This window comes from Lissotriton helveticus, chromosome 5_1 (genome assembly GCF_964261635.1).
Source record: "Lissotriton helveticus chromosome 5_1, aLisHel1.1, whole genome shotgun sequence".
NCBI classification, from domain to species: domain Eukaryota; kingdom Metazoa; phylum Chordata; class Amphibia; order Caudata; family Salamandridae; genus Lissotriton; species Lissotriton helveticus.
Window position 1 is genome coordinate 1,591,056,882 of NC_136065.1, and position 13,487 is coordinate 1,591,070,368.

General features: G+C 45.9%; 1 protein-coding gene across 3 annotated transcripts in view; it reads left to right on the forward strand.

Annotated features, from left to right (window-relative positions):
• LOC144755638 (glutathione S-transferase Mu 4-like) overlaps positions 1 to 13,212 on the forward strand; it is a 187,390-nt gene extending 174,178 nt beyond the window's left edge. For all 3 annotated transcript variants that reach the window (XM_078644780.1, XM_078644781.1, XM_078644782.1), the window contains one exon: positions 13,035 to 13,212. In XM_078644780.1, coding sequence (XP_078500906.1) covers positions 13,035 to 13,127 — 93 coding nt within the window. In that variant the 3' untranslated portion in view covers positions 13,128 to 13,212. The remainder of the gene's footprint in view (positions 1 to 13,034) is intronic.
• The last annotated feature ends 275 nt before the right edge of the window (positions 13,213 to 13,487 follow it).

Below are 13,487 nucleotides of genomic sequence, written 5' to 3' on the forward strand. Positions count from 1 at the left end.
CTTAAAGTCCAATGGGCTCAAAGGGCTTCAGCTGCTCAGAAGCCAGTACTGTCTTGTTCTATTCTCTATATGAAAGGAACAATATTTGGGCTCTGGAACTCATAGAAAAAAATACAGCGATTCTTCACAACATTTAAATGTACACTCCCATATTTCAATGCACAATCCAGAATCTTTACATACACACCGCATGGCTAATTCCTGTCTTTGCAACTGATAGCACAAGGCTGGTTGCAGAGAAGCAGAGGAGAATGCTAAAATGAGGAATAAAATAAACTAGCAGAAACATTGTTACTGTAAATAACTCCCCATGTTAACTGCCGCAAAGTCATGGTCACACCTTTAGCACGCCTGCATGAAGTACCCGTATCATACTGTACATATGTACACATAGGGCCTTCTCATACAATCTTGGCCAACACTCCTGTTTTTTAAACCTGAAGAATTGCCTAACATGTACATATTGATTGGAAAATAAAGGCATCCCATTCCATTTAGGGGAACCATATCTCCAGTAAGTACGACGTTATTGAACAAAGACAGCTTAAGTTCTCCACATATTCTGAAACGCATTTAGAATCTGTGTACAGGTAGGAACATTTGTTACTGCCCCGGCCCTACGTAGAATTCACCATCTCCAAGGCTCTGCCTCTCAAGTGACCTCTGCGCCAGCCCTCCGCCATTTCAACTCGAAAGGTACGTGTATTTCCCCTATGTAAAAAGTAAATATCTGAGACTCCAAAAGAACCAGGGCACACGACCACCCACTCATCGGGCCCGGTAAACCTGTACTTCCTCTCCAGTACTACCCTATTACGGTAACTAGTCCGCAAAAATTGGCACTCCTAGATCGGTGCTGTCCTTGCTCTCACCTGCCCCTTCTCCACCTAGGGGCACCAACATCATGCTGTAGCCTCCCCCAACGCCCCTGACTCCTCCTGTCCCAGGCCCCATAAAGTTGCCCAACTCTGCCCACTGATGCCTTTAGCCCACCCACCCCCCAGACAGATGTTGTCTCTGCCTTGAGTGTCCATCACTATTGCCCACTCCCAACTGGTGCCCTTGGCTGCTCACCCCCCATTTCTTTGTTACCACTCCGCATTTTCATGACATGACGTATAATTCCACAGCCTGCAGATCCCAGCAGCTTGAGCTCACGGCATGCGCCGTGGATTCCACGCATTTCAACCAACCTCTACCCGAGGGCTTTAGATGGAAAAACAGAAGCGCTGGCACATGTTTCCTCCTGATAAGTGCTTGTACTCTATCCTAATGTGTCTTATAACAGAACTGAGAAGCACAGGTACTCTCCTTTTCAAATTACTCAGTACTGGACCATTTAAAGCATTGCTAAAGCCACAACAAATCGCTAGTTTAAGTGAGCGGATGTGTGCATTGTCAATTTAAATAAATGTGGAAAAAAACTAGCTGTAGCTTCGTCTTTTCCTTGTGGGAACAATAAATGTGGATAAATACAGAAAAAATGCCCCAAAAATAAATATGGATAAATACAGACGGAAATGGCAAAAAAATAAATACCATAAAACCCGGGGGCCCTAATTAGTATGTACATTAGTACCAAGAATCCGCAGGATATCAATATTGAGCGGTGATTCGGTAGACACAGTATATGTACAGCAGTGAATATGCTCCAATTGTAGTAGGGATTAAAAGCCTTACAAATATATCTAGTCCAGGAGGCCACCTTGGTGAGGGAGGCTACAACAAATATACATCGCCCGGACGTTGTGCGCCAATTCAAGTAAGATTAAAGCTTTGTCTAATCATGCCAAACAGGCACTGGCATTGAAACTCTATTCTTAGTCACTGACATCATGTTAGAGAGGTTACAATTGAGCATATCTGGTGGAAGTTACTAGGTAGGTAAGGGAGAGTGATACAGAGAGCAAGTGGCTGGCCTATGTTGTGTCAGAAAAGGAGGAGATGGGCATATTGATGTTACAGCAGGTCCATTTGTCTTGAGGTCTCCTCTTTTTCATTTAACCCAGTTTCAACGATGTAAAGGAAATGAATCCATTTACACTCTTTGAGGTTAAGTGATGGAGCAATGGAGCCGCCTCTGGGATGTTCATAGGTTGTGTATTTCCTGTATGACTGTACATCTAAATCAAAGGAGAGATCCCAGGTGTGTTCTAATTTAGTCTAAAGAAATAAGCTGTTTGAGGCCTGTGTGCTGTAGATGCACGTGCTTGGCATACTCCTGCCATATAGTGTTGGGTCCAGTTGTTTTTCTTCAAATAAGTCTTTTCGATCACGAGGTAAAGTGACTCCTGCTTTCGGTGATAGTGTGCATGGGTATCAACTTCATTGTTTGTTTTATTTCCCCCATCAGGTTCAGACGTGGTTTGCTGTTCTCCGGTTCGAGACCATTCGTCGGGATCCCTTCAGTTTGCAACCCACTGTACCCTCTGAGCTATTTTTTTGGATGTGTTTTCCTGTCCTCCGCGTCTTTAAAAATCAGACTTTCATAGTTGAATCAATAAAATGCCAACAACGGCCTTCAGGCTCAGCCCGTTTCTTTTACTTACTCAAAAGACCAACATCAAGTAACTCTGCCGATGGAATGGACTCATTCCAATTTTGCCCTCTGTGCTGCTCCAAATATTTGTGGCCGACCTTTACAAAGTCTGTAACTTGTGCCTGTCACCTGAGCACAAGGAAGAAGACTGACGGCTGTTTCTCATTTCACTCGAAAAAGACTCTCCGAGGCCACTGGGCTCAATTGAAAGAAATGCAGCGACAAAACATTGAAGAAATCCCCGATATCTTCGGCAAACATGTTGAGCAAGAAAAGATGGAAGCTTCGGCAGCGGAGGAGGAGGAGGCCTTCTCCATCCAAGATTCAGATTCCGAACTGGAGATGGAACTGGAGTCCCAGAATGTTCCAGCTGGTCAGTACCAAAGACCCTTTATCCACAAAACCCGCTTTCACTTCACACAAAAGGGTTCCAGGCCACCACCGCCATCCAGCCATGGTAGACACCGAGACTCTGCTTTGAATGCCCCACCCTATAGCTTGACACCGAAAGAACATTTAGCCTTCCAGTTCGGACTGTAGCCGGGATAATAGAGCTTTCCCACCTAAAGCTTCGGTTCCAAATGGTTTTAAACAGTGGTCCCTTGAAAAGTACGAAATAGGAAACCAAGTAATGAATATAGACTCAATCGTTGCTATATTAAATGGACATGTCCAGTCGGACAGAGGTCTAATATTTACTTATAGGTAATTAAACAGTGGTTAGACAATAATGCATAAAATGGGACACAAGCCTGTGTCCTACTTAACCAATCGAGTACACAAGGGAGGAAAGAACAGGGGGCTCAGGCAAAGCTTTTGGTTTGTTACATAGAGACAATACACAGTGTCAAGAGAACCAATCATGAGGAACACCTTACAGTGAAAGTTTTGGGCATATAAGGTGTTTTAAAGTGTCGCCGGCGTTTCGATCCATTGGGGAAATATGCGGAACATCATCAGGACATTCAGTTCATTCCTGTTAGGAAGAGCCTTATTAGCCTGGGGGAGCAAGGTGAGGAAGGAAAATACACAAAAGAAAAATTAGGAGAAGTACGCAATTGTACTGGGTTAAGGTGGTGACAGCGCAGCATGCAACTCAGACTGAAGAGGTGTGGTCGCTCTGGATGGCATCAAGGAATATAGATTAGGGGCATCGTGCGTGACCGGTATGTATGAGCCAGGGAGTGTCTATGGAAGCTTATGAGGTGCGCTGCGGAAAAAGCGATAAGTGGCTGTAAGGGACTCTATGGGTAGTCATTGAGCCGCAAGGGCCAAGGTTGTGATTAGGCGTGAGAGCGTTCTACAGTTAATTAATGCCGGAAGGTTCAACGTGGGATACGCTTGTGAGGTAAATCATTACGTGTAAAACATCTAGGCAGAGAGACCGTTGTTATTGCAAGGACAATTGGACTAACGTAAGAGCATCTTGCATAAAACCAGTGCAATTACACAGACGATTAAACATGGTATATGCATGTGACAAAGATTATTAAGGGGTAAAGCATATGGTAGCTTTTAACATATATATAGAATTTCGAGCTATGCGATAAAGCAGTTGGTTACTAAACAAGGTATTGATGGTAATTGCAAGCACGGCACGATGGTGATTGAAGATATAACATGGTACGGTGACACATATCCTGTCTTTGCCGATCGGCGTGGTGGTGAGATGGTGAAAGTGAGGGGGGCCGTACCGGTGATTAAAAGACATGCTGCATGCAAATTAGGGTTCATTGCAGCGTTTACAATGACAGCTTACCAGCAAGTTCAGGAGGGGGGACCTTGGGGGAGGGAACGGGGGCTGCTGCAATGGCTCCTGTGGGAGAGGAATTTACAAGATGACTAAACCATACGGTCTCAAAGAGAGGGAGCATGGCCGAATGCCAAATTACTGAACTCACCAAGTGTGATTGAAGTATAAGTTCACGATGGGTTGGAGGGGAGTCGCGTGGGCGTACTCCGGCGGCACAGTCCCCTGCAAGGAAGGGAGGGCATAGTTACACGCTGCAGGTGGCCGTGTTAGAGCATGTAAGCACTTACGCGGCCAGGGTTTACCGGTATTGAGGTAGAGGAAGGCTTGCTAGCGGGATTCTGTTTGATGATACAGTGGAAGTCGGCATGTACAGGACGGGGTTTAAATGAGGCCAACCGAAAGCATAGATTGGGTCTGCTGGGTCAAGTTGTGAGGTGACAGAAATAGAGAGAGGACTCGCGAATATCCAACAATCCTCCCAATAATCCACCTAGCATTGACAGACTCTCTATAGCACCAAAAACTGCTCAAACCAGAAGTACAAGCCCTTCCAACAAAAGGAGCTATAGAAACAGTTCCAATACAACACCAAGGATCAGGGGTTTACTCACTTTACTTCCTAACCCCACAAAAGGAAAGTTCTCTACGACCGAGATTAGATTAGAATGTATCCACACTGTCAGAACATTTTCATATGGTCACACTTCAAGTGCTTCCCCTCTTACGGCGAAGGGACTGTGTCAACACTAGACTTAAAGGACGCCTACTTTCACATCCCTATTCACCCAGCACATCCAGTACCTCAGATTTGTGGTAGTAGGAAAACACTATCAATTCAGAGTGCTCCCATTCGGAGTAACCACTGCACCCAGAGTATTCACCAAATGTCTACCAGTAGTAGCAAGTCATCTAAGAAGACAACCAATTCATGTCTTCCCATATCTAGATGATTGGTGCCTCAAAGCCAACCTACATCTCCAGTGTTTACAACACACTCAAATTACAATAAATCTTCTTCATCGATTGGGATTCAAAATCTATGCTCAAAAATCCCATTTTCAGTCCACACAACTGCAGCGCTATCTCTGAGTAATCCTAAATAGTCAAACAGGTTTAGCCTATCCCAATGCAGCCAGAATTTACAATGTTCAAACTTCTGTTAGAATTACAAAGCAACCAATACCCAACAGTGAGAACTTTCATGTAACTTTTAGGAATTATGGCATCATGCATTTCAATAGTACCTCCTGCAAGATTAAGCATGCGTCCTCTATAAGAATGTCTAACATAACACGTCAGTTGAATCAATCACAAGGTCAATCAAAGGATCTAGAGTTGATAGACACCATTGCTCTCTGCAGTGGTGGAACACCCAAAACTTATCAAAAGGGCGGCCCCTTATCGACCTGTTTCCACAGAAAGTGCTCACAGCAGACGCATCCTTTACAGGGTGGGGTGCTAATGCACAACATCAAACAGTTCAGGGTCTCTGGGCCTCCTAACAAGAGTCCACATAAGCTACCTAGAGCTTCTAGCTGTTCACCTAGCGCTAAAAGCATTTCTAACTCGCCTGATAGGGAAAGTTGTCTTGGTCCGGACGGACAATATGACAGCAATGTACTTTGTGTAAAAAAATAGGAGGGGAGACACACTCTACAGTTATCCCACTTCTCTCAGACCATTTGGCATTGGGCAATGCATCACAGAATACAACTGCTAGAAGCACACCTTCCAGGGACGGACAACCAATTTGCCGACCTCCTCAGCAGGATGTGGCAACAAGTCCATGAGTGGGAACTTCACCCCATGCTTCCACAAATGGGGGTTTCTACAAATAGATCTATTTGCAACAGAGAACTCAAAATGCCCAAACTTCGCCTCCATGTTCCCACACCCGCTATCCAAAGGCAATGCCCTATGGATGAATTGGTCAGGGATATTTGGTTACGCTTTTCTGCCTCTACGCCGCATTCTATTTCTGGTTCGGAGGCTCAGGCAAACATCCCTCACCCTTATTCTGGTGGATCCCACGTGGGCTTGTCAACCGGGATTCACCTCACTTCTGGAACTCTGAGTAGTTCCACACCTCACTTCAAACCTTCTTACTCAGAACCATGGAGAAATCAGATATCCAAACCCCGAGGAGCTCAACCTATCGATTTGGCTCTTGAAGTCCTAGTTTGGTTTCCTAAATTTTCCACCAGATTGCTTGACAATTCTTAAAGAAGAAAGCAAGCCAACCACTAGAGCATGCTATGTAAACTATTGAGCCATTAGATGCTTCTATACAACAAATCCTTTGTTATCCATTGCATCTGCAACGTGCAGGTCTTGCCCACACATATATACGTCTACACCTTGCAGCGGTCGCTGTATATCTTCAAAACAGGCAACACTTATCTCTTTTCAAAGTAGCAGTTATTAAACCTTTAGGGAAGGCCTTAAGAGTGATACTGCCAAACATTCCACCTGTACCTGCAATGAACCTTAATATTGTTATAACAAGACTTATGGGTCCACCTCTTGAGCCATAGCAGAATTTCCCACTACAATTTCTTTCTGGGTATGTTGCTTTTTTTAATTGCTATCACTTCATAAAGACGTGTCGGTGAGCGTCAGGCACTAACTTTAGAAATATCATTCTTTCAACTTCATGAAGATAGTGGTTCTTCTGACAAATCCAAAATGTATTCCAAAAGTAGTTTCTGCTTTTCACATTGTCACGAGTTCCCCTTGCTCAGAGAGGGATCTGATGCGATACAAGAGAGGTGGAGTGTACCTCACAGGTCCGGTCCTCTGCTCTCTTCTCAGCAGGAGGAACAGCAGGACTGGACTTGGCGTGGGGAACCCGCTACCACGGAGGAAGCAACTGGCTCCCAGCGCAGTTCCTTTATCTGAGACTCATACTTTACAAGCCCAGCTTCACTGCGCCTGAACCAGTGACTACAAAGGACGATGCCGAGGCAAGAGGGGTGTTGCTCGAACTCGAGACGAGGAAGAGGACTCCGGCTGGGAAGTGTGAAGAAGTGCTTTGCCAACGTGAGACGCCAAGACCCCGCTGTTACCTGCGGGAGAGGTGGCGAGTGGGCATCAGGGAGAGCCCGGAGGCCAAAGACCCAGCGCTACGTCCAGCCACACTCCTGGAGGTCAGGTACGGGCAAGGATTTCTGGGTGGGCCGGAAGGAGGGGGAAGACTGAGGAGTAGCAGGATTTCCCTCACACTGCTCCTGCTTGTTGTACCCGTTCCCTTGCATTCCTTCACGTCTGCAGCACCGTTCGCAGACACTGGTGGTCCCTCACTCCCTTTTCCCTGCAGTGTCAAGTCAGAAAACACGACTCTTGGTTCCCCCGCCTATTTTCTTTTGTTCTTTCTTCTTGAGGAAATCCGGGTTGCCTAGAGGAGAAGACCACAGCAGAATTCACCCCTGAAAGCCACCCTGACTCAGGGAAGACTCTGTACATACCGGAATAAGAATTATTATTCCTGTATTAACGCTGGCTTAATTCAAACGCCAATATAAAGCCAATAAAAAGAGCATTAACTCTTTGGGAGTAGCTGTTGTTCCTTACAATCCCTCACACACATTAACCAATCAATTGAGCTACCTGTTTTCTTCCCTCAACCTGATTCGGTAGCAGGAAGAGCTCTACATACATTAGATGTCAAAAGAACATTATTGTAATATATTGATAGTACAAAAGATTTTCGCAAAACAACTTCTTGTTGCTTTCGCTCCCCCTCGCAAAGGAAAATCTATCTCCAAATCTGGTATTTCTAGATGGATTATTAAATCCATCCAAACATGTTATTTTAAAGCGTAAAGAGCTTTATGTATACCTCCTAGAGCACATTCTACTCTTAAAATAGGAGCATCTGTGGCCTTTCTAGGCAACATTCCTATGGCTGACATTTGTAAAGAAGCAACATGGTCTACACCACAAGCATTTACCAAACACTATTGTGTGGATGTATTAGCAGGTCAACAGGCTAATGTAGGACAAGCAGTGCTAAAAACTATTTTTTCAAACAACTGCAATGCCCACTGTTTCACCTCCCCTTTGGGATAATAGTGCTATACAGTCTGCAAAGCATGTGTATCTACAGTACGCATGCCTCAAACGGATTTTATAACTTACCCTTTAAGCATATGTTCTTGGCATGTAGAGCTGTAGATTCACATTCGCCCTCCCTCCTCCCCGGACACCAATGGCCGTTGCAGTTCTTATTATTTACATCTTATACACATGGACATATCTATACTACACTTACTCCATTCTCACCCTCTTGCGGAAAAAGAATCAAACAATGGAGTCGATACCCATGCGTATCATCACCGAAAGGAGTCACCTTACCTCGTGACTGGAAAAGTCTTCTTCGAAGAAAAATAACTTGCAAACATCCGGACCCAACACGAGATGGCAGGAGTATGTAAAGCATGTGAATCTACATGCCAAGAACAGAGGTCTACAGGGTAAGTAACATAATCCTTTTAGGTTACTTAATACACTCAAAAGAGGTGTGGTGGTGTGCAATTCACCCTTCTCCCTACTTCTGCCATTCCTGCTTGCCTGGTAACAGCATATTACTGATTCCCCACTCATTCAAGCATATTTATTATACTCTATTAAAAGCTGCCATGTTATAATATGCGATACAAAAGGGGATGATGGACGGAGCATTTGAACAAATCAAACACTCTCACCCCCAGTCAACTGATCTGGGTTTAATCCATCACCATTCTTTAGTTCACTCAGCCACCCCAGTTCAGACATGGCTATATGCAAATCAGTCTGACCCTGTGCCTTATGGGAACAGTCCAGCCCGAACTGCCAAGCCATGTCTTCCCTGGATTGGAAACAAGCATCCTGGGACCGGTTTCGGATTCATAATCCTCATCAGCCAGGCTATCTTGAATCCAGTGGCCAAGTGAACAAGGGACTCACGTCAGAGTATACCCTGCCACACTTAGGGCGAACAAAGCGATACAAAAGGGGATGATGGACGGAGCATTTTAACAAATCAAACACTCACCCCCAGTCAACTGATCTGGGTTTAATCCATCACCATTCTTTAGTTCACTCAGCCACCCCAGTTCAGACATGGCTATATGCAAATCAGTCTGACCCTGTGCCTTATGGGAACAGTCCAGCCCGAACTGCCAAGCCATGTCTTCCCTGGACCGGAAACAAGCATCCTGGGACCAGTTTCGGATTTGTACCGCTTTTGGCCGCCATAGTGTGGCAGGGTATGCTCAGACGTGAGTCCCTTGCTCGCTTTGCCACTGGATTCAAGCAAGCCGGGCTGAAGACGGCTGGAATGCCAGAAACCGGTCCTCGGAAGCTTGTTTCCGGTCCAGGGTAGGCATGGCTTGGCAGTTCGGGCTGGACTGTTCCCATGAGGCACAGGGTCAGACTGATTTGCATATAGCCATGTCTGAACTGGGGTGGTAGAGTGGGCTAAAGAACGGTGATGGATTAAACCCAGATCTTTTGACAGGGTGTGAGTGTTTGATTGATTCAGATGCTCCGTCCATCACCACCCCCTTTTGTACCGCTTTTGGCCGCCATAGTGTGGCAGGGTATGCTCAGACGTGAGTCCCTTGCTCGCTTTGCCACTGGATTCAAGCAAGCCGGGCTGAAGACGGCTGGAATGCCAGAAACCGGTCTTCGGAAGCTTGTTTCCGGTCCAGGGTAGGCATGGCTTGGCAGTTCGGGCTGGACTGTTCCCATGAGGCACAGGGTCAGACTGATTTGCATATAGCCATGTCTGAACTGGGGTGGCAGAGTGGGATAAAGAACGGTGATGGATTAAACCCAGATCTTTTGACAGGGTGTGAGTGTTTGATTGATTCAGATGCTCCGTCCATCACCACCCCCTTTTGTACCGCTTTTGGCCTAAGTGTGGCAGGGTATGCTCAGACGTGAGTCCCTTGCTCGCTTTGCCACTGGATTCAAGCAAGCCGGGCTGAAGATGGCTGGAATGCCAGAACCGGTCCTCGGAAGCTTGTTTCCGGTCCAGGGTAGGCATGGCTTGGCAGTTCGGGCTGGACTGTTCCCATGAGGCACAGGGTCAGACTGATTTGCATATAGCCATGTCTGAACTGGGGTGGCAGAGTGGGCTAAAGAACGGTGATGGATTAAACCCAGATCTTTTGACAGGGTGTGAGTGTTTGATTGATTCAGATGCTCCGTCCATCACCACCCCCTTTTGTACCGCTTTTGGGCGCCATAAGTGTGGCAGGGTATGCTCAGACGTGAGTCCCTTGCTCGCTTTGCCACTGGATTCAAGCAAGCCGGGCTGAAGACGGCTGGAATGCCAGAAACCGGTCCTCGGAAGCTTGTTTCCGGTCCAGGGTAGGCATGGCTTGGCAGTTCGGGCTGGACTGTTCCCATGAGGCACAGGGTCAGACTGATTTGCATATAGCCATGTCTGAACTGGGGTGGCAGAGTGGGCTAAAGAACGGTGATGGATTAAACCCAGATCTTTTGACAGGGTGTGAGTGTTTGATTGATTCAGATGCTCCGTCCATCACCACCCCCTTTTGTGCCGCTTTTGGCCGCCATAAGTGTGGCAGGGTATGCTCAGACGTGAGTCCCTTGCTCGCTTTGCCACTGGATTCAAGCAAGCCGGGCTGAAGACGGCTGGAATGCCAGAAACCGGTCCTCGGAAGCTTGTTTCCGGTCCAGGGTAGGCATGGCTTGGCAGTTCGGGCTGGACTGTTCCCATGAGGCACAGGGTCAGACTGATTTGCATATAGCCATGTCTGAACTGGGGTGGCAGAGTGGGCTAAAGAACGGTGATGGATTAAACCCAGATCTTTTGACAGGGTGTGAGTGTTTGATTGATTCAGATGCTCCGTCCATCACCACCCCCTTTTGTACCGCTTTTGGCCGCCACAAGTGTGGCAGGGTATGCTCAGACGTGAGTCCCTTGCTCGCTTTGCCACTTGATTCAAGCAAGCCGGGCTGAAGACGGCTTGAATGCCAGAAACCGGTCCTCGGAAGCTTGTTTCCGGTCCAGGGTAGGCATGGCTTGGCAGTTCGGGCTGGACTGTTCCCATGAGGCACAGGGTCAGACTGATTTGTATATAGCCATGTCTGAACTGGGGTGGAAGAGTGGGCTAAAGAACGGTGATGGATTAAACCCAGATCTTTTGACAGGGTGTGAGAGTTTGATTGATTCAGATGCTCCGTCCATCACCACCCCCTTTTGTACCGATGTTATAATATGCAGTTTCTGTTCACTTGAAAGTATTGTTACCTCAGGTGCACTACCCTCTGTAATTATAGCCTTCCAGTGACTAAGATGTTAGATTACTCATACTGATTTCCATGCATTTTAATGGTGTTTTCATGTGCAACTCAATGTATTTTTTTATTCTCTTTAAATCGGGAATCATGGATGGTTATTTACTAGTGCCATATATGTGCCTCTCCCAGACTTGTTCATTCTAGGGAGTTTAATCCATCCACGAGAGCCCAGTCACTGTCTAAACAATGAACATAGGAAACATTTTACTAGTTGAGTTCTTTCATTTGTTGAATATGTAATTAGTAGAAACACATCATTAGTTGGTACTTACCTTTCTGTGTTTTAAAATGTTTTTACTTTTTTATTTTTGGGCAATGTAGTTCTTTCAACCTTGATAAATAGTCTTCATATGACCGGAAACCTGCTTGCTCCTGTAGAACGTAAAATGCTAACTTTCAAAGGGGGTTAAAAAGCAAGAGTGTTTAAACTATGTGCCACCCATGTTGTGTTATGCGTTTCCTTGGCTGTCTTGTCTCTACTATTACCATTATCTTTTTATGTGGCATTCATGAGCTGGTTTATGGAAGTCTGAGTTGGAGAACAGAGTTATCAAGGTTTGGGTGTGTCACTAGTTGTGTATATGGTAATGTCTGTAGAGGAACATTTGATGGGGCTGGTCTTCATTATCTTCCCCAGATTGTTGGTTGTCTTTTTCACACCTTACATTATTCTGGAGTTTCAGCATCATGTAGTAGGCCACGGCGGCTGCTCAGCTCCTCCACAATGGCGGAGCCACCAGCTGAAAAATAAAACCATATTTTATTATAGTTTTATTTTTCAGCTGCTGGCTGACCCAGCGTGTGCAGGGAGGGGTGGGGTTGGCTATGGGAAGGGGAATGGTATGTGCACTTCTAAATGCGCACGTCAGTTTTGGCTGGCCTTCTTAGGCTGGCCGAACTGACATGCGCACTTAGGTTTCTCCAACACAGCTGTATTGCACAGCTGGGTTGGAGAAACAGTACAAACTCCCTGAGCGAGCGTTAATCCAGCCTGCTCATGCCAATCCCCACTCTGCTCTCATGCTTGGCAAGGCTTTTATTATTAAACCTGCAAGTGCTCCCCCCTGGCCCTCCTGTTCCACTCTCCGCGCCCGTCTCACCACTCTTTATATGCATCACCACGGTTAGGCCATGTGTTGAAAAAGTATTGCGTGTGGACTGTGTGTGTTTGGGGGAGAAGGGAAATGAGGAAGAGGAGGAGCAGAAAGCACGACATAGTCAGGGTATTGAACAGGCACATGGAATCTTGCTATAAAATAGTCCAATGGCTGGGGTCTTTTTTTGGCAGAGGAGATTGAAGAGGAAGCATTGTTTTGTGGCAGTGTGGTTCATTAAGCCCAGTTTATTGCCCAATGAGTAGCTTTGTTAAATCATGCTCTGTTTGAGACCCGCTTGCTATCGCTGACCATCCTTTGCTTATTTTCCCAACAGGCCATAGAAAAGATTGACGCTTACATGAAAACAAGCCGCTTTATGAAAACTCCTATCAATTCCCGAAGTGCCAAATGGTGCAATGAGAAGTAGGACCAGCTTCACCAGATGGCAGAAAAGCCTTAGTAACACAACAAAATAAATCAGTTTGACTAATAAATCCGCTAGAAAAAGTCTACATCTGTGTTTCGGTTTTGTTTTTTGTCATGTTGTTCCTGAATGCTTCACCAAGGACTATGTATTTCTCTTGTATATGGGAAACTTGCATAAGCAGTTACTAAGAAGCTGTAGATTATTCAGAGCCCAGATCCCAGGGCTAATGTCCTACATGCCTACCCCTTCTGAGTTGCTGCACCATTTTGTTTTACAATCAGATACCTATCTAGGCGGATGCTCACTTGAGAGTTGTATTATTCTACTTCTGTAGCAGCACTGAATATAGAGCAGACCTTT